The 27,072-nt window shown below is 34.8% G+C and overlaps 1 protein-coding gene and 1 long non-coding RNA gene across 13 annotated transcripts in view; one reads left to right on the top strand and one right to left on the bottom strand.

Moving 5' to 3' along the window:
* Window positions 1–27,072, bottom strand: part of LOC119238453 (uncharacterized) — a 444,593-nt gene that overhangs the window by 48,939 nt on the left and 368,582 nt on the right. Inside the window, exons 5-6 of one of the 2 annotated variants that reach the window (XR_008553776.1) lie at window positions 17,488–17,629; window positions 11,304–11,429 (exon numbers count right to left, since the gene is read on the bottom strand). This is a non-coding gene — a long non-coding RNA (uncharacterized LOC119238453). The remainder of the gene's footprint in view (window positions 1–11,303; window positions 11,430–17,487; window positions 17,630–27,072) is intronic. The other variant, XR_008553777.1, reaches the window with a different exon arrangement.
* Window positions 1–27,072, top strand: part of DPH6 (diphthamine biosynthesis 6) — a 260,459-nt gene that overhangs the window by 63,851 nt on the left and 169,536 nt on the right. For all 11 annotated transcript variants that reach the window (XM_054700305.1, XM_054700307.1, XM_054700301.1 and 8 more), the window contains 2 exons: window positions 13,429–13,502; window positions 17,454–17,572. In XM_054700305.1, the coding sequence (XP_054556280.1) occupies window positions 13,429–13,502; window positions 17,454–17,572 (193 nt within the window). The remainder of the gene's footprint in view (window positions 1–13,428; window positions 13,503–17,453; window positions 17,573–27,072) is intronic.

The raw sequence follows: 27,072 nt of genomic DNA, 5'->3' as shown, positions 1-27,072 counted from the left end.
CTTGGCTAAAATAGATTTCAGAGGGTCTGTATTAAAAAGCTTTCCAGTATATTGAAAATCAGAACTTTAAGATATGATGATCCTATCTCCTTATGTGGGTAGTAATTTTGAAATTCTGTTCCATAACTTTAATTTACATGAGTCTCTGCTACTTAGTGGCTTATATTGGCCTGATTCTCTTCCTGTCATAGGTCTACTTACTGAAAAGTTGCAGTTGATAAAGAGGAATGAGAATCTTGTCACAGTTGAATACATTATCTGATCACAGTAGAAAAGAAGAATAAAGATGATAGGGTATTAATTTGAAATTTTCATTGTCAGAGGCTTTGGGACTTCTGTTCTGCTTTATAATGGATTTTTCATAGCTAGTGTCCATTATGTATTTCAAAGATAATTTTCTATTCTTTTCAGATTTAGTTTCCTTTTTTGCGGTTGTTACTGATATATCAGTTTATGAGATAGCCTTTTTTCTATAGTTAAAGCAATCTTAATTAGTAATCTGAAAATGCTTTGAAAAATCATAATATGCTCTGAAAGTTTAAGGGTTTGCTCTATTTAATAATTGTAGGAACTTTTAAATCCTCTTATTAAAATAATCAGGCTCCTGGTAATAATTGGTATTATTTCATTGACTGTGGTATCCATTGTTATAGGTTAAAAATTATTTTCTTCCTTAATTAATGTAGGATGTTGCTATGGTTTTAAACTACTACAGATTACAAAAAAAAAAAAGGATGAAATTGAATATGTTAAACACTAGGTAAAATTGTTAAAAATGGTCTTGGATTATATAAATCATTCCCCTAAAAAAATCATTAAATATTTGGTTTACTTAGTATGGTATATACTTCACTTGCAGTATCCTGGAAGTAGCATTGGTGATAATAAGCTCTTTTTCGATAGAATTTCTTGGAGAATCTAGTTTTCAGAATTCCTTTTCCCTAATCTACAGCATTACTACCTTTATGAGAGTTTCTTTTATATACATGTGTTTTTATGGAGGAAAAAAATCTTCTAATCTTGTCTTTAAATTGTATTTCATTCTTTAAATTTTTATGTAGTTTGAATGTTGAATATAACATTTCTTTCCAGACAGAAGTTGTTACAGTGGTGAGCAGTTCTGTTTAGTTATAGGCTTATCAGCAACCTTTACACATAATGTGATATTGTCTGAATGTCTTATTTTGTTCAGCCTTCCCTGGCACTGATGAAGCCTAAGGCTGCTGTTTCTTTGAGTTACTGATAATTTTTTTATCTGATTAACTGACACATTTAGTTGAAATCAGACACAGCCCTTAGGCTGGGCATGGATTTAATTTAAAAAGTATCAAAGGTTTGCTCTGTGTGCTATTTAATCATCATGTTTATCAGGCAAAGAAAAATTACCGGAAGGACCATAGGGAGAGGGTTATCTTAAGGAGCAGTAGCTTGGGAAATTGATAATAGCTACAAGGTAATTTACTGCTAACTTTTACATTCATTAATATAACATTTCCCGCTAATAATTACAGGGCATGTAATATACTAATTAAATCGAAAGCATTATCACTAATTTTCTTTTTGCTGAACCCTAAGATGGCTAGATAAGAAGTGAAAATGTGAAAGTAAAGAAAACCCATGTAGTCACACCCATTTAAACATTTGGTTAGTTGGCCAGAAAAACAGTTTGGAGACAGAAAATGAAGCTACTGTGAATGTTCAGAAAAACTCATTTTAGTCTGTGACAAGGAAATGAAATTTTTAAATGAATGAAATTAAGTTTTTAAAATATTACACCGGTCTGACCTGTAAAAGTAATATGTCTACCAGGAGCCAATGCATCACTCCTAGCCATGTGTGTGATGGCACCACACTAATGAATGAATGTGCCGAGCTGATGGAGGAAGCTGATGCTATGGGGCTTTTGCAGTACCTTTGTTTGTTGTAAAGTCCTTAACACTTCATAATATGATTCATTCTTTACTTGGAAAAATATTTCATGCTGCATAACAATGCACATATCTCTGTGTTACTATTTAAGAGAAAACCTGCCCCCTAAGATCCCTTAACAAAACAAAAAAATCAGAAAAAGGATTTATTTAAACTTTTATGTAATTCAGAAAATAAATGTTATAGTCTGATATACAGTTATTGTATAATTGTACATTTTAATCTAGCAGAAAGTCCCTACGGTTTTTTCTCACTTTCATTAATGACATGCATAGGGTATAATAAAAAGCAAAATAATATAATCATTTTAGCTTGTATGAAAAATAAAACCTATAATTAAGAAGTCTTATCTTTGTAGATATAATAAAGTATTGTGCCACCTCTAAGTGTCTCTTTTGCAACAATTCACAATATATATGCTTTTGTTTGGTGTAGCTTTTGAAATCTCACATTATGTACTTTTTTAGAACAGAAAAGTTTAGTGATGTCCATGGAAATAAAATGTTATAAAATGAAAAAAATTATTACTGGAAATCTGCATATAGATCATTTTTCTTAACCCTTAGTGTTCTACAACTTCATATTTAATGAATGTTCTAAATAAATAAATGCACTGGGATTTCTCTCAAACACATATTATTACTGGAAAGTCGAACTCATTCTAATATTAGTCTCTTCTGTACCTAATTAGTCATATACCCTTGTTTTAAAGAAGTTTCACCTCTAATAATCCCATGGTTTAACTCTTGAAAACTTGTTAATTACAGAGTTTTGGTATAATTTACTTTTTTTCTTCTATATATTGAATATAGTATAGTAGCAATACAATGAAACCATCAAATGAAAAAACGAGAATCTTTATGCTTCTGTGTGGGCTTTTTTAAAAATTAAGAATTTTTAATTGTTTAAATAATAGTGTTCTAGTTTTCTAGTATTTCAGAATTAAAGATCATCCTTGGTGTTTATTTATACTAATTTCTTGGATGACCTGTTTTAGAAAAAGTAAGGCTGTGTTTCATTTATTTGACTTAAAACAGTGAGACTGAGTCATCTGTTATGCCATTACTCTAACTTTAGACGCAACATATTTATTAGTCTCAAAGCTCAGTATCAGAATAGTAGACAAGTGAAGAATCTAAACCTCTTATTTACCAGTGAGGGAACTGAGGTCCACAGAAGTTAAGCACCTTGGCTAAAGATCCACAGTGATTATCAAAAATATATAGCTGCCAATATGCTATTTCTACTCTAAGAACTTAATCAATTAGTAATATTTCTTACTTTTATGGAGCACTTACTGTTTTTTATCATTTAAAATGCCTCTATATTTTTAAAGTTTTTAATTAAAAATTAAGTAAGCCTTCTCTTGCCCCAAATCATTTCTTCTGTACTATTTGTAGCCACTTACAGCCATTTTGCATATTTTCTTCACTAGCAATGTACTTTGTTCTTTTCATTTATTGTTTTGTAGTATTAATTTTCTATTCATATATCTTTTTTCCATTTACATGTAAGTTTCTTAAGGACAGAAATTGTGGTTTATGTATTTTTAATATCCTCCCCCTCCTTTTTTTTTTTTTTTTGGTTTATGACTATCCTTGAATATCTTTTTAATCTTTTTTTTACTTTAATTTCAGGGTTTTTTGGTGCTTTATATCCAGAAATTAGTGATACTAAAAGGTTAGCATAATACAGCTCTGGCAAAGTATAATATGCTTTAAAGCAAGATTAAAATTTCCTGTTTCTTTAGCAACTGCATTCACAAAAGTTTGGTTTCTGTAATTGACCAAAGGCTTGCAAAAATGCAAAAAAAAAAAAAATATGTATAATTCAACTTAAGGTGCCCATAAGAGCACTGCATTGTCATTAATTGTAAACGGATGTCATCTTAATCGGTGCTTGTTCTGGAAAGACCTGGCAAGTCTAGAATACTGACTCCAATCAGGTTCTCCATTTTCATGATTTGTGAAAATACTTCCACTGCAGAGACAAGTTAGAGAAACTAAATAAACATTGATGTCTATAATTTCTGAAACCATTTCTGATATTTGAGATTATTTCTAGATCTGCCCTTTGGCTATGTGATCCTAAACCTAGAAAATCACAGCAGTTGGTCTCGTGCAGTTGAACCATCTCCATGTTTTGTTTGACTTTACTCTCCATACTACCTCTATTCTGTGTGATATTTATTTTTTGACAGCTAAAGTGGGATAGCTATGTTTAGATTAGACATGCTTTACTATGTTTGCCAGACTAATGTTTCATTATCCAGATGTAGAGGTGGTGCCTGAAGAAGAGATCAAGTCAGGGAGGGTGGTAGCAGTTTCAGGTTTTTTTCCCTTCTCCTAAGAGTGAGAGTCTGCAGAGAGCATGCGCACGTGGGACAGCCTTCTAACAGCTCCCTTTACAGGCCTGGGCGTTTCTGCCCCAGTTCTTGTTATCAGAGATCTAAAAGAAGACATTTCCTGCATTTACTACTTTTCAGCACAGTCATGGAGCTGATATCCATTAATTAGGTGTGTTTGGCTTATTGAAAAGCACTACATATATTTTAAAAATTGTAATTATTTTAACTCTTCACAGAGTTCAATATGGATTGTATGGAACATTCTGTATGAATGATGGTCAGCATTATTTTTCCTCAGGGATGCTGAAATGAATTAACTAAAAGATGGCTTACCAGGAAACATTGGCAAATAGATCTGTGTTTTCACTTAATTAGCCTAACATGCAGGCCATTGGCAGGTTAACCTTAAAAAAATTCTGAAAAGTACAGTCTCTGAAACTTTGATGTTATGGTTGTGTTGTTTTTGTTTTGTTTAGTTTAGTTTAGTTTATCAAGGGCAAAGAAGATTTAAGAATGTAACTGGTCCTCAGTATTTGCTTCTCTTTTGTGCAATTCCATATGTTTATGTGGCAACATTCTGCTTGAGTTTTAAAGCTAGTGACTCTATGGTTGTTGTAACAGCACTCCAGGCAATAATATGTAGATCAGGGCTAATTGGAATTTTTCCCTTGAATTTTTCTTTCTCGTAGAGGGAGGGAGGAAAATAACTTGGTTTAGAAATCAGTTTCCTGCCAAATTTGCTAAGGGCAAAGATTTAGAGGATTTTGTTGTTGGTATTGCTATTACTTTTATTTATCTTTTGAGTAGGCAATACAGTCACCTGGTTCAAAATTCAGAATGTTCAAGGATACCTCCTATTTGTAGCCAAGTTGGGCAGTAGTTGTGGGTAACCAGGGAACCTACTACTTGCAACTGGCATCTGAAGTTCAGGGCAGTCTTGTGGAACTGAGCCCTTAGCCTAGGGTATCTGATTCTATCTCCCTGTAGATAGTGTCAGAATTGAGTTAAATTATAAGCACTTAACTGGTGTTACAGAATTGCTTGGTATGGGTAAAACATCCATATGTCTGTAGTCAAAGTGTTATAAATGTGGTATTACTATGAGAGCAAAGGAGAAACACAGGAGGAACTGGGTTTTTCCTAACACAGTGATTATGTTATTTCTGATTGAGACTTTTTATTTTCATTTCCCTACTGAAAGGAATATATAATTGAATGTTGGAAGACCTGAGTCCCTTTGTCTTATAATTATGTCTCTGATTTTTTGGTTGAACTTATGATAATCATAGTATGTGCTTCATCTTTAAAGGCTGCTCCATGACTTTTCAAGGATTATAACTAAACTTCATGTAAAACATGAGATAGCTCCTACTTGTTGCATAATCTACATACTGTTTTAAATTAGCATTTATAAACATGGATTCTCATGCTACATCTGACCTCTAATTAAATATTCTATCATTGAAACTGAGCATCTTAAAGACTGCTCTACTTATGTTTCCTTTTGGGTATTGTCAGTGAAGTTGCTTCTATCAATTTCCAGATTAGTACTTAAGAGAAACAAAGGGAAAGAAATTTTCAAATAGTGCTCATAACCCTCAATTCTTAATCCTTAAATGAAGATGTTGGAACCCATTGTATTTTAAGCTACATTGCTATTCTTATTTATTAAGATTGACGTATTCTAGAAGGCCGTTGCTAGACAGTAAACTCCATGAAGATAAGAACAATGTCTACCTATGTATTGCTCTATCTGGAGTGCAGAACATATGGGAACTCACATATCTGTTGAATAATTTAATGAATGAAAAAAAGTACATTGGGATTTAGTCTCTTGCTGATTTTTAGAGATTTTACTTTGGAAAGTAGGGTTTTTTGGGTTTTTTTTTATGACATGATTACATACTTTTAAGGTCAATATACAGGTTCAGGGCCTCTCTGCTTTAATATCTGTTCTTTGCTGCTTCCATCAAAGGCATCCCAAGGGGATTAGCATGCTTAGATTCCCATGCCCCCATGCTGGCTTTCCCTTGGATTTGAACAGTGGGAACCACAGGAATGACAGAAGGTTAGAAGAGACTCTTACTTTCCTTTTTTCTATTCCTGGGTAGCCTCTGCTGTGACTGCTCACCTATCAATAAGCTCCAATTGGACAAACTCACTAAGGTTCCAGCTTACACCAGGGTACTTGGCTCCTGGGATCTGGAAAACTCCTCCTTTATCCTTTCAGCATATGAAGTAATTGCTCTCTAATACTGCTGGTCCTCAAGTTACCTTACTCTCCCTATTTGATTTCTTAATTCAGTCACCTTTATTATCAATTACCTTAAATTCTCACAGTGGTTTGTTTTTCTAGTTGGATTTTGATTGAGACAGTCATCAAAGTCCCAATTTTACAAAGTATAACTTTAATTTTGCTAAATAAAAATTAGCTAGCCATGCCTTTGCATTTATTATTGTAGGATCCAAAGCCATGATGCAATGATGGAATTCTTACATACCTTTTGATTGACTATAAGACACTATTGGGTGCTGTGTGGATGCTAACATACTCTAATTGACTTAGAAAAAAAATAGTGCATATAAATATACACACACACATATATATTTAACATATCAACATATTTAAGATGCCTCAACAAGTATAGAGAGTAAGAGGTATAAAGGTTTTTAAAAAGGGAGAGATTGGTAGTGGCTTCATGGGTTGTTAAAAATGAGAAATGAGTAGGAGGTTGGAGACCTGCTGGAAGTTGGAGCCAGGGGATTGACAGAAAATTGCAAATAGTAAAACAAACAAAAAAAAAAAAGTAAGAAAAAAGACACAAATAGAAAATTAACGTGTTCAGCCTAAATGTTGTACAGTTGTGTAAAGGAGTTATGAAAATAAATGCAGAAGAGAGCCCCCCCCCTTTGTGGTACCTGACACTTTAGGCTTCTTTTTAAAATCTTTTTTACCTTGACTTCTGTAATCTCCATCTCTCCAAATTTTGTTTGTCTCTCTGTCATTACTCTTCTTTCAAGAGTATTTCTCTGCCCACTTTATGAATGTTACAATTCCTCATGGATTTATTTTTTACCCTCATCTTTCAATTTATACTTCCTTTTATTTGATTTCAGCTCTTCTCATGGCTTCAGCTACCACCAATGTACACATTTATATGACCCTATTATATCTGCCTTTTTGAACTCCAGACCCAGCTATCACTTAAGGGCAGCTCTCACTGAATAGCCACTATCCAAAATACCATCATATTTCTTCAGGACTTGGACATTCCTTCAAAATCTGTGTATTCCTTATAAAATAAATGCCATTTTTCTTCATCAAATGACCAAGCCAACACCTGAGAGCATTCTGGACTCCTTTCTCAGATACATGCCACTCCTTCTTTATATCATAAATCTTATCATTATCATAACCTCTGCCTTAGCTTCAGGCCTTCATCATTGCTTACTAAATTTGTCTAGGGTTTTCAAAGTAGTCATCCTTCTTCTAACTTTATATTTTTCACAAGATTACTCCTACATAATCTTTCCCAAATATAAATGCAGCTGCACAATAACATTAATGCACTTAATATTTTGTGCTCATCAATTAGGAGAATTAATATTGTTAAAATGTCCATGCTACCCAAAGCAGTTTACAGATTCAATGCAATCTTCTCAAAATTTCAATGACATTTTTCATAGAAATTTGAAAACCAATTCTGTAATTTGCATGGACCCACAAAAGACCATGGAGAACCAAAACAATCTTGAGCAAGAACAAAGTTGAAGACATCATACTTCCTGATTTCCAACTATATTATAAAGCACTCGTAATCAAAATCAAATTGGTATGGTATTGGCATAAAAACATACACATAGATTAGTCGGACACAATAGAGAATCTAGAAATAAGCCCATATATACATGGTAAATTAATTTCTGACATAAAGCAAGAATATACAATGGGGATAGAAAGTCTCTTCAATAAATGGTGTTGGAAAAACTAGTTACCCACATGCGCAAAGAATAAAAAGGAATACTTGTATACCATTAATTAGAATGTAAACTGATAAAATCATTATGGAAAATAGTATGGAGGTGTTTGCCAAAGGTCAGGGAATGTGAGCAATAGGGAGAGGTTGGGCAGATATGGACTTTCAGTTATAAAATATATTAGGTCTTAGAGCCTAATGTATAACATGGTTGAATATAGTTGTTAATACTGCATTAGTTCTAGAAATTTGATTTGAAAGATTTCAATGCTCTCACCCAAAACCAAAAAGCAAGGTAATTTTGTGTGGTGATGAATGTGTTAATTAACTTGATAGTAAGAATCCTTTCATAATGTATACATGTATCAAATCATTGTTTTGTACATTTTAAATCTTACACTTTTACAGTTTTGGCAATAACATATCAATAAAGCTGAAATAATTTAAAAATTACTTTCAAAAAGTAATTTTAAAAATAACAAGTACCTCATTTATAAAAGTTGCATTTAAGAAAGTTATCTCTAATGAAAGGAAGTTTCCCTAAAGCTAGAAAATGACTTCCAAAAGTAGTCTCTGAACAGACTAAACCCTTGCTCCCAGTCTGCTTAGAAGTGAATACTTGTTGATTATTGCTTTATTCTCCTAACAAGGATTATTATTTTGTTAATGTTGTTGTTGTTGTTGTTTTGACAGTTTCACAGGCCTCGTAATGTTCCCTTATCTTTTTAGCAAGAAGAACTTTCTTGGGAAACTGAAGGATAAAAGCAAACTAGTGCTAGATTTCTGTTCAGTTTCATATGTAAGTTGAATTTGGTCTAGGATGACTTTTGCACTGTTGTAACTAAGATGGAGACTCAAAAGTAAATTAAAGCATTGTTAGTTTCAAATGGAAAATAAATGACAAACGATTATGATTTTTTTGCAATTTTGTTGTCATTTAATTTTCTGCTTTAACAACTTTTTTCTCTATTTAATTGAGAAAGCTCACAAAGGGAGATAATAATGCTGCAAATTAGTGACCGAATACTCTGTCATGAGCTCACTGTTTAATGGAGGAACTCCAGATGGTGATTGTTCTGCATTTTAGAAATGTTTTATACTGATGATGTTAAGGGGGGAAAAAGCCTTTATAACAAGTCTAACAAAATTTTTAGTCAAATGCCTGAATATATCACTTGGAAATTCTGTCAACTTTCAGAATTATTTCAATAAAATAGTGTTCATTATTCTGGTGGTTTTTATTAACCTGGACTTGTATAATTCACTTAAGTGAAGGATTAAAAGTTTCAAGAAAAAGCATGTAGTGCTATACTAGCCATATAAATTTCTTGTTTAGTTATCCAGGCTCTAGAACATCATTGGCATTCACAAATGTTTCTTATTTAATAATGTCATGTTGCCAGAAGTCCAAATATCGCCACTCAGAGCTATAATGCAAGTGTGCTTCTTTAATGAATGGTTCATATTAAAAATGTTAGAATGCCTTTCAGATGAAAAACACTTTAAATTCAACACATCATTTTTTTCTCAACAGGCAGGAACTCATTAACAGAATAATACTGGTAACTGAGGTATTTTTCAAAGGAAATAATATCCCCGATAAATGCAAGCTGCATATCTTCTCATCTTTAGAATAAGTAAACCTCGTTTTCATTTGTAAAAAAGGATAGTTTGTTTTCAATTTATTTTGTTGACTTTGTGAGCCAGCTTCTCTTGATATGGAGACAAGGGAATATTGAATCAACAGATCTTATTTGTTTATTTGTTTGTTTAGGGTTGCATGGCCTTCGATAATATTATGAAATACTTGAATAAAGATATTACATTTGAATCTGGGATTAAGTGGTGGATAATTTTCTGCTGACCATTTCCTCTTATGCTAAGCATTTATTTTGTTTTCTTTATTTTGTTGCCTTGTCTCATATTCACTGTCTGAATTGTTCCCCCCTACCTTTCTTTTCTTTCAAACAAAATCAAGTATGTCCTTGATGCACAGGCCCTAAAGTTATCTCCTCTGTAAAACTTTACCCAGGTTTTCACTTTTATGTCACTTTCTTTATTACTTAGTTTTGGTGTCTGAACCTTCCAATGGTAGAGATAATCTCATGTATTAAACCAGTACATAGCATGTACATATAAAATATATTTGGTTGTATGTTTTAATATTAAGTAAGTAATAAAATAACAGTGGCATGAGCTTTAGCATTGTCACTGGAAGAGTAAAGCTTGTTAATATTCCTTTGGTGAAGCTTGTTAATATTCCTTTGGTGAGGGCCTCCCCGGTGGCGCAGCGGTTGAGCACTGGGCTGCAAAGCTGCCTGCAGCCTCTGCAGTGCTGGTTCAATCCCCGGCCACCTGTGAGGGTCCCACATGGTGCACAGACCTCTCCTGCTTCGCCCGCTGCTCCCCTCAGTCTGCCTGTTCTGTTCCCCGCTCCGGCTCTGGTGAATTCTCTCACCCTCCCGCGCTTCTGACTGTACCCAGTGCTTGTATAAATAAATAAATGAATGAATGAATGAATAAATAAATAAATAAATAAATAATTCTTTTAAAAAAATTTCCTTTGGTGAGCACTGGGTATAACACACAGGCTGGATACTTGATTTTGACAAAATAACAAGAAGTTATCATCCTTTCTAGCATAGACTAATACCAACCAAATTGACTTAAGCCTAATATATAAGCCAGAATGTCAATTCACTAATTAATGATAGAGGTCATTCTGGTGTCTGAGAAAGCCCTCAGCAGATTGGATGATGGCCACCTGCACTGATGAGAGCTGTCATCAGTGTAAGTGTCCTTCCAGAAACATCATCATAGACATTATATTTTACCAATTCTCTTGGCATCCCTTAGCCCAGTCAAGGAAGTGCATAAAATTAACAGTCACAGGTTAGTTAACAGGCTATTGTTGAAAGTGATAATGAATAAAAGGTTAGATGCCAGAAATGAAAGGCTGTTATCTGTCAAATGAAAGAATTAGGCCTTTATCTAGGATAGTGGTGGTGGTAATCACTAGTAATATTATTAATAGTTAGACAAGTACTTACAGAAGTAGTAGTTGTAGTAGTAATAGAGAGGATTATGATGACAGAAGAAAACATTTATTAAGTGTTTACTAGGTGCTGGAATACTGTTGTTTATCTGGATCATTTTACTCAATCTTCACATTAACCCTTTTGAAAACAGAAAGTAATGTTATCCTCACTTTGTAGATAAGAAGACTAGACACAGAGAAATTACATAACTTCTTTAAAATCACAAAGCTAGGAGCGATGCTAGATTTTCAATGGACAGCACTAACCATCATTGCTAATCAATACAACTAATGATTTATACTTAGGCGTAGTGCTGACAAGTAGTCAGAATTCAGATAAGCTATGTAATTCCAGAGCTGATTAGTTCGGTATTATCAAGGAAATAATAACAGGAATGGAAGTAGAAGGGACTTTCAGAGAATGCATGTAAACTAGGAAGAATTAAATAAGAATTATTTTAGGGTGGTCCTGAGCAAATAATAATATATAACATTAGCACATTTTAAACTGGTAGTAAACGCCAATTATTATTTTAATACTGGTTGGACTTAGTTTAGAAAGAAAAACATCAAGGCTCTTGTCTTTATTTCCTTCATCTACACACAATATTCAGTGCTCTTTATTTTCTTATGGCAGAAATTCAGATAAACAACTATGTGGTCTAGGAATATAACTGAAATTTTGATCTTCTAATAACACTATTCACTATGCTGTGATCTATACCATATTTGCATTTAATGAGGAACATTACGCCTTGACTTTTTCTAATGATTACAGTATCTTTCATGAAAAGAAAATGGCTAGGAAGGTTAAAGAAAGGATATAAGCAAATGCTCTCACAAAGTTGCTGAAAAAGGAAATAGCTCTTTTCCTGGAAACCTTATCCAATAAAATTATTTTATTTTGGGGAGATTTGGGTAGATATTTGTCTGTCATTTTGCAGGGGAAATTTTAAATCGGCAATATCTCCAAAGACATGAGAGATTCCTGTTACGTATTATTGTTTATTTATTATGACATCCTTTTAGGGCATACTGGGGTATTGCATTATGTCTCAAAATATTGCATTTGTTATTATGTGAAACACTTGTTTTTCTTTGTAGGTTTCCAAGTTTGGAAAGACCAGAGTATTAATAATGAAGTCATCTCTCTGAAATAGTTTCTTCTGTACTCCGTATGCTAGGATGGATTTTCTTTTATGTTTATTCAGAGACTTCCTATTCAGTTTGTTATCAGTAATTACCCCCCAGTCACTTTTTTCATATCTAGTTTCTAGATAAAAGTTTCCTAGTTTATACCCGTATTGTGTATTTTTCATCCCTAAGTATATACCTTATACTTCTTTATATTAAATCTCATCTTAGATCTGTCCTCCCAAATCCCTAAGTTGTCATTATCCATCCATGTATTTGATTGGTCTTTATTTCTTTTCTTTTTAATCTATCCTAGCTTTGTATCATGTGTGAACTTGATCATACTTGAATTTACATTCTCCTCCTGCTCATTAGTGAATATGCTGGATAGACTAGTCCTCATCCCTGTGGGACTCTGCTGAGTATACTGCCGAGTTTCTCAGTTGTAGTTCTGTTGATCATAATTCATTTCTTTCTCCCCATCATAGAATTTTTTATCCATTGTGCTACAAACTATTATCCAGGCAACGTCTCTACCATCTCTACTTCCTGGATTCTCCTATGTCAATCATCTTTTTTTCTAAAATACAAATAGATAAAAGGCATTGTGTTCCCTTGTCTACTTATGCCATTTCTTAATTTTTTTCAAAGTCAATCTGGGGAAATACCCTTAAATAGAAATGTCTCAAAAATTTCCATTAAACACCAGTGAGTCTTTAAAAATATGTTGTGATAAATCATTTTGGAAGTCTTTCCTAAGTTTTTGCCTTCTCCATGTAAAATGGTCTCTAGTTAGGTGGATTTTCAGTAAAAAGAATAATTATTTCCCCATAACTGAGGAGATTACTTAAATGTATGTGTTTTTTTTTTTTTCTGAATATGGATTGTATCTCATTAAGTTGCTGCAAGGTAGCTTTCAGATAAGACATAGGTCATTTATAACTTTCTAAGCATTACACAGAGCCACATGTTATTTTTAAACTTGTATTTTTTTTTATTTTCAGGAAAAAGAAGACATTGAGGGGGTATCAGTAGGAGCTATACTTTCTGACTATCAGCGTGTTCGAGTAGAAAATGTGTAAGAGAACATTAATGTGTCCTATATTTTTAAAGTGTGTGTATCTGGTGGTGGGTGGGTGTGGTGACATACACCTGATGAGTGTGGCCTTATACCTGTAAATCCTTACAGGGTTGCAAACCAATGTCACCTCAATAGTATTTAAAAAATATACACATTTTAAGACTGTGAATAAAGAAAAAAATATAAAATTTTATCTAAAGGATAGATATGACACTCTATATGTTCAATGAAACTAAAATATATGCATTTGCCAAGTAACGAAAATCACTCTTTTGCTTTTTTCCTGTCCTTACTTCACATATAAAAAACACTACCTACCATTAGGAAAAATTATGATCAAAAATTGAAACAAGTTTTTATTTTTTTATTCTTCAAATTGTAGTAACATTAGGTTGACAATTTTTTTTTCAAAGATTTATTTATTTAAATATACAGGCACTGGGAATAATCAGAAGCGCAGAAGGGTGAAAGAATTCACCAGAGCCAGAGGGGAGAGCAGAGCAGGTAGACCGACGAAGTACTGCTGAGGGGAGCAGCGGGCGGCAGGAGAGGTCTGCGCACCATGTGGGACGCTCACCCCGTGCCCAGGGATGGAACCGGCACTGCAGAGGCTGCGGGCAGCTTCGCAACCCAGCACTCAACCGCTGCGCCACTGGGGAGGCCCGACAAATTTTTTTTTTAAATCAAAAATATTTTCAGTTACTTTCCATCCTTTTAATCTCATATTTGAGGGTCTCTAGAGTATGGAATGTAGACATGGAAGTGGAGGAGGTCAAATGTGTGTATTTTGAAAAAATTTTCCTTACATTCTGTCTGCCTGCATTTGAGATGAACTGATCAACAGGTGGAGTGAGATTGCTTACCACTTCAACCATGTGTTAAAAATAATATTATGCTTATCAAGTTTTAGATAATATTCTCTGATAATTATTTAGTTTACAAATTTGTATTTTTGAATAAGTTTAAACCCACATGATAGTGATATTGTAGATCTGACATATTTATGAAAGTTTGAAAACCAAATAGAAATGTGCTCCTGATAAGGAGGCCTCCTCATAGCTAAGAATTTTGTAGTAAGAACAGGAAGGAGTCATGCTTTTTATCAGTTAAAAAAAAAAAGCTTTAACTAAAAATGAGTAGAAAAGGTGGATTATTAAATATTAAATATTGATGAGATGACAGCAAGAACTGTATTGCTTGTATTACATGGGTTGTTTCAGTTTTATTATTTTTGTTCTTACTAACTTCCTCATCTTTGCTTGAGATGCTCTGGGACATTTTACAAAGGAAAAGTATATGAAAAGAAGGTTTGATGTCTTTGTTTTTTTAAAATATTTATTTTATTTATAAGAATTGGGGTACAGGCCAGATGTGCGGGAGGGTGAGAGGATTCGCCAGAGACAGAGTGGGGAGCAGAACAGGCAGACTGACTGAACTACACTGCTGAGGGAAGCAGTGGGCGAGACAGGACAGGTCTGCCGTGCATGTGGGTAGCTCCCTGGCCGGCCGGGTTTGAACTGGCACTGCAGAGGCTGCAGACAGCTTCACAATGCTGCACTCAACCGCCTGCACCCCCAGGAAGGCCCAGTTTGATGTCTTTGAAAGTCAGGGTATATGTAATGAAGAAAACAGTGATATTTTAAAACTGTGTATAAGCAAATGACTAAGCATATGATACATTTAATAAATACTGGAATTTTCTGAGAGAAGAGATCAGTGTGGATTGGAGTAGTCAACTGCACAAACCACATGCACTAGGAATGATGCATTTTGGAACTATATTTTTATTTCAAACACCTGTTTTCTCCAAGCATTATTATACATTCTTTATATACTTTACTCTTAATCAATAAATCCATTATAGTCTTCCCTGAGAAAGTGCCACTAAGCAAAGGCATGAGCAAGTGAAGAAAGTCAGCGGTATAGCTGGGGAGAGAGGGGCAGGTTGGAGTGAGAAGAAAATAGAGTTGAGGTTTGAAACTAACCAGGACCAGATCCGAGTAGGTCTACTGCAAGGACTTTTACCAAGAGTGATGGGGAGGGTTTTGAGCAGAGGAATCCCATGGCCTGTTTTATGCTTTGAAGGAAGCACACTAACAAGCGTATTGAGAACTCATTTTAAAAGGTAAGAATGGAAGCAGGGGAAGAAGTGAGGAGGACATTGACATGCAAGATAATGGAGACTCAGACTGAGATGTTATTAGTAAGAAATGATTCATTATTGTGCAAAGATTGGATCTAGAATGTAAAGTAAAAAGAAAATAATGAATAACTTTACTTTCTACACTTTTAATCATGTGAAAGAATGTTTTTATCCTTAGGAAACTAAAAACCTTGAAGTCCACTAAGTAGTGAGTACAGAAGTAGGTTTGAAACTCAGATTTGTCTTGACTTCCAAACCCATATTCTTTTTTCTAAATAAATTTATTTTAATTTTATTTTTTTATTTATGCATACAAGAACTGCGGTATAGGCCAGAGGTTTGGGTGGGGCAGGGGAGAGGATTCACCAGAGACAGAGTAGAGAACAGAACATGCAGATTGATTGAAATACACTGCTGAGGGGAGCACCATGTGGGTAATCTCCCTGGCCGGGAATGGAACTCATGCTGCAGAGTCTGCGGATAGTTTCATAGGCTGCGTCTTAATCCCTTGCGCAACCAGAGAGGCCCTAAATTTATTTATTTATTTATTTATTTATTTTAAATTTTTTTTTTTTTTTTTAATAGAGGCATGCTTTTATTTATTTATTTGTTTGTTTGTTTTGTTTATACATGCACTGGGTACAGTCAGAAGCACGGGAGGGTGGGAGAATTCACCAAAGCCAGAGCGGGGAGCAGAGCAGGCAGAAGGACCGAAGTACACTGCTGAGGGGAGCAGCGGGCGGCAGGAGAGGTCTGCGCGCCTATTTATTTATTTTTTAAGATTCATTTATTTATTTATACAAGCACTGGGTACAGTCAGAAGCGTGGGAGGGTGAGAGAATTCACCAGAGCCAGAGGGGAGAGTAGAGCAGGCAAACTGATGAAGTACATTGCTGAGGGGAGCAGCGGGTGGCAAGAGAGGTCTGCGCACCATGTGGGACCCTCACCCGGCGCCCAGGGATTGCACTGGTGCTGCAGAGGCTGCGGGCAGCTTTGAAACCCAGTGCTCAGCCGCTGCGCGACTGAGGAGGCCCCCCTAAATTTATTTTTAAATGAAGTACCTTTTTCTTATATCATTAGTAATTTTGGGAGAGCATATGATTTCCCCCATTGGGTATGGTCACTGTAGTTCTTCCAAGCACCCATACTCTATCACCATAGTTGTTTGTGCTCTCCCACCACATCTCCCCCCGACCACACCACAGATATATAGTCAGCTAAAAAGTTTGTCTGACACTTTGCAAACCCATATTCTTTATCCTGCACGATAGTGTAAAATATGTTATACAGGGCCCACACATATTAGATGCTCAATATATTATATTTTTTGTTCTTCTTATTTTCACTCAAATTCTTAAAAAATATTTTGAAGGTAGTTGATAAGATAGTTCATAAAACCATAGATATTATAAATTTACTCAAAACATGATTATTTTGTCAAGATAAATTTGTTTGCCTATTTTGCATGTGCTTCACAATTTTGATACCTAAGGAAGTTCTAAAACTAAGAATAATCATCCATTAGCATTTGGAAGCTTTTTGCATCAATTTCTAAACTTAGAGTCTTACTAAAATTAATATTTGTAATCTGCTTGGAAATTTCATTTTTATCTGTTTATGCATAGCCCATGGAAATTAAATATGTTTATGTTGTATATATAAATTTCATTATGCAAAACATGTTTTTTAAAGTATTTTAAATGCTAAAATCCTTGAGCGAAGCATTATGTTCAAAGTCAAAGTAATTGCTAAGGATCCAAGTTTAGAACATTAAGATATTTGATTTTTTTCTTTTTCTTTTATAGGTGTAAAAGGCTTAATCTCCAGCCTTTAGCTTACCTTTGGCAGAGAAACCAGGAAGATTTGCTCCATGAAATGATATCATCCAACATTCAAGCAATCATCATCAAAGTAGCAGCTTTGGGTATGTAGCCAGACTTTGAAGGGTTCTCTGTGTTACCACACAGATAATCTGAGTTCACTAAGAAGGAATTATAAAAGAAAAGGAAGAATGATTTATAATATAAAAATGTGGAGTCAGACGAAATAAATTGAGTAAACACTGTATATGAAGAAAAAAGAAGTAATAAATTGAGTAAACACTGTATAAGAAGAAAAAAATTTAAAATGGAATTTTGGTTATTTACCAAAGTAATTAATAGTAAGCCTCTTATTTAAAAAAAAGTATGTATAATATCTCTAAAGTTAGTATTGTATCATAGTCCTTTAATTCAAGTTCTCTCTATAGGATTTGCAATTCAGGTTCACACTACACAGGAAATGTAGGTTGATTTTTATTGAAGCTTCTTAAAATCTGTACTTTACATAACCAGTGACATGTTCCTTGTATTTTATTAACATTTTGACTAATGCTAAAATAGAATGATGGCTTTGTTGTGGTATCAGGAATAAGCAGGGTAGTGGGTTTTGTTGGGGATGATAAGAAAACCATGTTTGAGAGAATGTCATTTGATCAGTTAGCATAGACACAACAGGCAGGTGGTAATCTGATTCAAATATGGATATTACATATGAACACATTTAATTTGTTATTTTGAATTTTTATAATTATATTCATTTTCTGAGAAACCACAGGGTTGAGCCCAATATATTTATTTCATGAACCTATTACAGTAAATGCCCTGGAGCCTCAGGGTTCTCAAAGCCTAAATCATGTACCTCATTTGAGAGTGTTTACCTTGCTGATCTCTGAAATAACGAGGTCTCAAGCTGTGGAGGATTTGCAGACAAATTCACATTTTTAAACAGCACTAAAAGAAAGATCCTATAATATTTCTCCTTGGTAAACACTAAGCTCTCTTCTTATATAAGTCAAGGTATTTTCTTTTGTAGAAAGACTTATTTAGAAAACTTGCATTTGACCTTACAGCTTGGGATGATGTTTTGTTTGTTTGTTTTGTTTTGTTGAGAAAAGATTGCTCAGCAACTGTTATGATTGAAGTACTCACTATAGATATATTTGTTGTATGCGGTCTATATGAATCTAGATACAGAATATACTGTCACTTTTTCCAAGAGAGAGCTGTTGATTTTCTAAGATTGCTTAATTCTATAATGAAGCTCATATGACATCTCACTGAACAGTAGTACATATTCTATCTCCTTTACTATTAGAGAACAAAATGAATTAGAACCCAGCCTCATTAGGAAGTTAGAGCCATAGAAAACTGAGCTAAGTAGTCCTCAGTGACAAAATATATGTCTGATTTTAACATTTACAACACAGTTTCTGTTGATTACCTGTAAGTGTAAGAAGATGGAATTTATTCTCAAGAGCAGTATTAAAGAAAGGTTTGTTGAGTGGCACATTGCTTCCAAAGACACAGAAGCATAAATGTTATGATAGAGGTTTCCAAGTTCTCTCCCTCCCCCACATTTAAAATTTTCAGAAAAGGTTTCAAGCAAAAAATGGTACAAGAGGATATTTCTTTGGGGAGAGGGAGTCAGCAAAGCTTAATGGCCAATTAGATTATGGGATGACCTTAGGAAAGAGCTGGTTCTACATGGAAATAACTTTGTTTTTATTGAGGTATAATTAACATATAACATAATAGTTTTAGGTCTACAACACAATAATTTGATAAATATATTGTGAAATGATCACCAAAATAAGTCTAGTTTACAGCTATACACATAAAATAGGTTTTTCTTATGGTGAGCACTTTTAAGACTGCTCTCTCAGCAACTTTCAAATATACACCACAATATTATTAATTGTAATCGCTGTGCTGTACAGAATGTTATTTTATACCTTGAAGTTTATTCCTTTTGACTTTCTCAACCTCTTTCACCAATCCCCCACCCCTGCATGTGGCACCCACTAATCTGTTCTGTGTAACTATGAGTTTGCTTGTGTTTTAGATTCCACATATAATGGTGATTATACAGTATTTGTCTTTCTCTCTCTCTCTCTGACTTTTTTCGTATAGTATAAAGCCCTCAAGATCTATCCATATTGTCACTAGCGGCAAGATTTTATTCTTTTTATGACTGAATAGTATTGTGTTTCATATATATGCATATCTGTGTGTATAGTGTATCCATTTCCTTTATCCTTTCATCCACACTTAGATTGTTTCCTAAGTGTTGGCTATTATAAATAATGCTGCAATGGACACAGGGGCTGCATGTATCTTCAAATTAGTGTTTAGGTTTTCTTTGGATAAATACCCAGAAGTGGATTTGCTGGTTCATTTGCCGGTTTTTAATATTTTGTTTTGCATAGTGACTGCACCAGTTTACCTCCCAGCACATTGAACCAGGGATCCTTTTTCTTTACCTTATCACCAATGCTTGTTATTTCTTGTCTTTTTGAGAATAGCTATTATAACAGGTATGAAGTGATATCTCATTGTGGTTTTTATTTATATTTCCCTGATGATTAGTATGTTGAGCATTTTTTCATGTAACTGTTGACCTCTTTGGAAAATGTCTATTCAGATCTTCTGACCATTATAGTCTCCTTATAAACATGTTACAAACTTGATGGCAAAATTGTTTATTTAGAAATATATTTCTAATAATTGTGTTAGTGACCTTGATGTCTTACAGGCATCTGTGAATGCATGAGACTTTCACATTAGCAGCTTAGTGTCTAAAGAAGTTTCTGGTTTAGACTTACAAAAAGAACCATTTGCACATTAGTTTTAAGGACAGTCCTGCCTTTTAGAAATATTTATTTTTTGATTATATAATTATTGCATGATGATATCCTTGCCATACAGTATTGTTTTCATAGGTTAAAAAAAAAAAAAAAAGATTCCATGCTTTTCTATCCTCTCCTTTACTGCCAACCAGCTCTTTCCCAAAGATACTGATGGGAGTGTTAACTAATCATCTTTGTTGATCATCTTTGTTTGTGTTTGTGTGTGTAGAAATTCTGCTTGTTTTGTGGTATTGTAAATATTACATGAATAGTATCTGTGTATTAATTGATTGTGACTGACATTTTTTATTCAAGATGGACTTGTTTGATTTGTTTTTCAGTAACCTTTTATAGAAGTATAACATAAACATACAAAAGTGCACAAATTCTTAGTGTACAATTTGATGGATTTCCACAAAGTGAGCGTACTTAATGTAATCTACACCCAAGTTTAGATATAGAGCATTGTTAATAGTCCTCCTAATCAACACTTGTCCTCCCAAAGATAATAGCTCTCTGACACTTAAAACTATAGATAGTTTTTTTCCTGGTTTTGAATTTTGTAATTATGACTCATACAGTATTTTACTATTATGTCTGTTTTCTTAGCTCAACATAATGTTTATGAGATTCATCCACATTATTGAATGAAGCAGTTTATTTATTTCTCATTTATAGTGTAGTGTCCTATTATAGGAATATACCAACTGAATTAACCATTCTATCATTGATGACATGTAGATATTTTCTAAATTAACATGATTATAAATATTTGGGTCCACTTGTATGTTTTCTGCCTTCTATCTAGAGGTTCCCAATTCTTCAAGAAACCCAGTTTTCTTTTGGTAGAAAATGATATGTACTTGTGTGTGCGTGTGTGAATATATCTAATGTCTTATGAGTTCATGATATTTAAATCAAATTCAGAACTACAGAAGAACTATAATAATTCTGTGTTCCATCTGTGCTTCCTTTCTTCCACAATGAAAAATCTTGATTCTCAAAGATATAGATATTATTTATTAGAAAATCCCATAATTAATGAGAATAAAAAGACCAAGTACAGGTCTCTAACCCATTCTTTGCAATAACTGGGATAAACATCTCGGAAAGAAAGAAGAATCTGTATACTCTCCTTATAAACATATTCCAAACTTGATGTAAAAAATAAACAAATGAAACAAAAATCCATTGGTATTTTCTAGTGGGGAAGAAATCTTTTTTTTTTTTTTAAGAGTGAACATCTGACTGTAATATGCTCAAAATCAACGTACATTTTTATACATTTCTTAAAGCATTACATCATATAATTTTTTTTTTTTTTTTTTTTGGTTTTTTTTTTTTTTTTTTTATTCCCCATACAATTGCAATCCCCCATTCTGACCCCAATCCCTCCCCTCCCGCCCCCCACCCCCCAAAAAGTGTCTCTGGTTCATAGTTTTTGTTGATTTTGATTTTCACTTTCTTATAGTTATTCATTTTCCTGGTCCCTTATTTAAGTTTTCTAGATTCCTGCTATGAGTGAGACCATCCGGTATTTTTCTTTTTCTTTTTGGCTTATTTCGCTGAGCATGATCCCTTCCAGCTCCATCCATGTTGCTGCAAATTGCATGTGTTTATCTTTTTTGAATGCTGAGTAATATTCCATGGTATATATGTACCACATCTTCTTGATCCAGTCATCTATTTTTGGGCATTTGGGCTGTTTCCAAAGCTTAGCTATTGTAAACAGTGCTGCTCCAGTCAAAAAATGGACAGAGGAACTAAAAAGAAACTTCTCTGAAGAGGAAATGCGAATGGCCAACAGGCATATGAAAAAATGTTCAACATCACTTGCAATCAGGGAAATGCAAATCAAAACTACCATGAGATACCATCCTACACCAGTGAGAATGGCACATATTAAAAAAACTAGCAACAACAAATGTTGGCGAGGTTGTGGAGAAAAAGGAACTCTTCTGCACTGTTGGTGGGAGTGCAAACTGGTCCAACCACTATGGAGAGCTGTGGGGAAGAAATCTTATCTTTAAAAATGGCTTTTAGGGCCTCCCCCCAATGGTGCAGCGAGTTGAGCACCGCGCTGTAAAGCTGTCTGCAGCCTCTGCAGCACGGGTTCAATTCCCAGCCGGCCAGGGAGAACCCACATGGCACAGCAGACCTCTCCTGCCTCGCCCGCTGCTCCCCTCAGCAGTGTCTTCAGTCCGTCTGCCTGTTCTGCTCCCCACTCTGTCTCTGGTGAATTCTCTCACCCTCCCGCACCTCTGACTGCACCCCAGTTCTTGCATAAAAAAAAAAAAAAACTAATAAATCTTAAAAAAAAAATGCTTTTAGCAGGATGTTCTTGACTCCTATGCTTAGTTTCATAAACAAATCTGGAATATTTGAATTTGAGGGCATGGCTCTATGGAACACATCTTGTAAGGTATGTAACTATCTGAATATGAAGTAGAGATATTTTTGACTGAGGTAGCTTTCTTCTATGTAAGTGAATCAAACTACATGTGTCAGAGATCTTACAGCCGAGCACATCCAATGTGGCCAGAAAGCACCAGACATGCTGCACTGATGGTCCTGATCCTCTCCCTGCTTCACCTGATCCTTTGACTGTATCCTTGTAATTATTAATGAAGTGTGATGCTATGTAAGGTCTCTGGTTTGTAGGAGTCTGGACAATCGTTTTTTGTTACTGCAAATTGACATCATCAGTGAAAGCTTTTTCAAGCCCACTTTTTGGCAAGAATAAAGACAGGATAGAAAATGATAAAAAGGACTTAGCTATTGTTAGCAGTACCCTTAGAAAACAAAAGCAAAAATACTGCAGAAGGAAGTATACAGTGTCAGTGTGCAGAAGAGAGGGCACACCACTGGAGCACTGTGGAAGGGTTCAGAGTGGTGATTTCTGGCAGTGGTGATTTCTGGTGATTCGTGGCTCCCAATCCAGAACAGTTGGAACCTGAATTAGTATCAACTACAGTCTACACCTAGTGCTACAGGTGTTGCTCAATCTCAGCCTAGAGTTTGAGGCTGGCTTGAGACTGTTGGAGACATTTTGACTAAGAGTTGGCCTAAGGGAGAAGATCATTGTGGATCCCTCATCACATGACTCAGGAAGCTTTATATCTTGATACCCACTCGAGGTGGACTTGGTGCCCTACTGCCCTAGTTCCTACCTGTTTCCCCTTACTGACACCAGCGTCCGAGCCTCATTTCAGGTATAAGAACGGCACCTATTTTAAAAAGACCTCCAACATGTGCTCAAGAAGTGCAGAGAGGACCTCCCCGGTGGCGCAGTGGTAAAGCGCTGGGCTGCGAAGCTGCCCGCAGCCTCTGCAGCGCTGGTTCAATCCCCAGCTGCTCTCCGGCCACTGGAGGAGGGTCCCACATGGCCCGCAGACCTGTCCTGCCGCCCGCTGCTCCCCTCAGCAGTGTACTTTGGTCCTTCTGCCTGTTCTGCTCCCTGCTCTGGCTCTGGTGAATTCTCTCACCCTCCCGCGATTCTGACTGTACCCAGTGCTTGTATAAATAAATAAATAAATCTTTAAAAATGATAATAATAAAAAAAAATAAGTGCAGAGAAAATGGAACCCTTATTATGTTGCTGAGAATATAATCTGGTGTAGCCATTTTGGAAAGTTATCTGAATTTATCCGAAATGATTAAAAATAGAATTATCATATGGCCCAGCAATCCCATTTTGGGGCATCTATCTGAAGAACATGAAACCATCAACTAAAAATATTATATGTTCTATAGTGTTTACTGTAGCATTGTTTACAATAGCTAGGGCATGAAAACAACCTAAATGCCCATTGATAGAAGACTGGATTAAGATGTACTTTATCCACAAGATGAAATGTTGTTCAGCCATAAGGAAAAATGAAATGCTGTCATCTACATCAAAATGTAAGGTGGTCAAGGGAATTATGTGTGTAAAGCAAGTAAGAATGACAGAGACATATACTGGATGTTTACATTTGACAAAGCAAAATACTTATAAAAACTATTGGACACTAATAAATGAAGTGGGGCTTCTGATGTTAAAAGAGAAGAGGACAAAGGTCAGGGTTTAAAGGGTATAATGGATGGTGGTGGTAGAAAAAAAGATACAGAACATGAAACTTATCAGAGAAGTAGAGAAATACACAATTACACATGGAGCTTTCAAATTTCTTTTCGCTAAAGCTAAACCAAGTGCACAAAAATTCATTAGGTATATAGAAGTTTGAACAACACTAGCAACCACTTATGAAACACTTCACTCATTATCAAAACCACATAGTCTTTCTAAGGGCACATAGACCGTTCGCCAAGATCAACCTTATGATAGATCATAAGAAAAATCTCAGTATATGTAATCATAGTGAAGTCAATCAGAGTATGTTCTCAGATCATCAAGGTCTGAAATTGGAAATCAATAACATATATCTGGAAAAGCCCCCATATTTTTAAAATAAATCAACACACTTCAGAATAACTCAAAACACAAAGAAGAAAATATTTGAGTGAGGATAGAACTGTAACATATAAGAGTTTATGGGATACAAGTAAAATCCCATATTATGTTTCCATTTATATGACATTTTTAATAGAAAATTATAGAGAAAGAAGTTAGATCACTGGTTGCCAACTACTGGGTATTGGGAGAAGGACTGAATACAAGGCAGCAACTTTTCTCATGAACTTTTGGGGTAGTGAAAATGTTTTAGATCATTGTGATAGTGGTTCCATGCCTCTGTGCATTTATTGGACTTAACAGATTATACATACAACATGTATTGTGCTGTATTGTAAATTTTATTGTATTGTAAAGTTAATTTTTTAAATGAAAACAAATACGGCAGTAGATAAAATTCCCCAAAGACAATAATTGGTAGTTAGTCAACCAGTGAATTATATTGGACCACTACCAGAAGTCACAAAGGACAACAAATCATTGTTCACTAGCACTGGTGCCTATTCTAAGCTCTCTCTAACTGGTTAAGGAAGCAAAATTAGAAAGTACAATTAAAGACTGAAAATAGTCAATCCCTTCTCCCACGTATTCATCTCACTGTTACAAACACACACATGGACAAGAAATATATTTCATGGACATGCTACCTTTGTTAATGCTCTCAGAGCAGTGGTATCTTTGAAAATTGGACTGGGCAATTGCTATGCTAGTTAATTTAGTGACTGGTACAAAGAAAGGTATAAAGGTTAGCTTAAGCAATTAAATGATTTTGTACAAACACTGACTATGAAAGGAGCTAATGTCAAGATGAGACTGGTAAGATTCTAGGATCTGAATGTAGGAATCAGGTAATGGGAGAGAGTAAAAGTACACAACTGTGTATCTTTACATTTTACAAAATTATTTTTTTGTTTTGCCAGGCCTGAATTTAAAGTTACTTATACCAAAGGAAAATGTTATCAATACACAAAATACATTATTAATAGTGCTAAAAGTGACAGTGCATACATATTCTTAAAGACTCTTAGGAATATGTCTTAGCTTCACCCATGTAGGCAATTTATGGCCTAAAAACACAGCGCCACATGTCCTGACTCTTCATCTGTTAAACTCTGTATTATATACCTGGGAATGAGTTCAAGGAGAAGTGTTAACAAGGCTGCTGGATTTGCTGGCTCTGTGGGTTTATAATACCACTGAGCCAGAAGCACCAATCATAGAGGGGAAGGTTTGGGTCAAGATAGGTAATAAATGGGAATGGAAGGAATCATAGGACACGGAAAGGCACTTACAAGTAGATTACAATTCTATGCAGGGGCAATCATACGACCTCCATGCCAGTACTTCTGAGTTAAAAAATAATACTCTTAAGGGCCCCCCTCAGATATGATGGTGATTTAACAAGTGTTAAAATAAAACTCTGGGTCTGTGTATGAGCTCTGCTTAAAGGTTTCATGTGGATAATTTGGAGCAACCAAATGACAGCATGCCTCTTGATGACTCATTGTAGGAGTAGTTTACTACAGTTACCATTTAATCATTGGTTTATAGGTTATAGTTATCGATCTGATCATTTTTTCTGATGGCTTGACTATTACAAATTAATTTATATAAGTAGAGAATTCTGAATGGTAGAACTTTTGCACCCTTTCTGAGCACTGATCAAAACAATATGTTGCTAAGACATCTACCTAAGCATATTTCCACTGCCTGTCGTAGTTACATTCATACAGGATATTTGAATGTAAATGGAATTCACTTAAGGAAATTAGAACATCACCCTTGAGGGAGATGGATTTGGGAGAGCTCTAATGAGTCAGTATTACTGATAACTCCTTTCTGAAGTTATGCAAAGTGTGTTTATGGAAAATCTATGATACCCAGGCAAAACTATTTGATACACTAATTGACAATCTCATGGGGAAATACATTATTTTTGTGTGCAAATCATTTTCCTAAATGTGCAAATATCACTTATGTGCCATGATAATATCCCATGTTGTGACAGTTACTACTGCTGTGTAGATATTGTATAGGGATTTTCTTTCTGGTCTTGTGCTACATTAGGCCAAAATAATGTTCAAGAAAGCACGATAAAAAGAACTTGCTAGTCCAAATGGAGACACTAGAGGGAGCTCTCTTCCAGGAGACTGACTGAATCTAGAAAATGGCCCTGGAGGGACAACAAAGCTTTAAATGACTGAACTAATAGAGTATTTACTTTAATGGAACGTCATATCAGTCAACAGTGCAGGGAGAGGTTTTCTGTTCTTACCCCAGTGACCAAGAGTGCCAGAGGCCAAGC

Source organism: Talpa occidentalis, unplaced genomic scaffold (assembly GCF_014898055.3).
Source record: "Talpa occidentalis isolate TD23 unplaced genomic scaffold, MPIMG_talOcc4v2.1 talOcc4.11, whole genome shotgun sequence".
Classification (NCBI taxonomy): Eukaryota; Metazoa; Chordata; class Mammalia; order Eulipotyphla; family Talpidae; genus Talpa; species Talpa occidentalis.
Note: the sequence above shows the minus strand (reverse complement) of the source record. Positions and strands in the feature narration are given on the sequence as shown.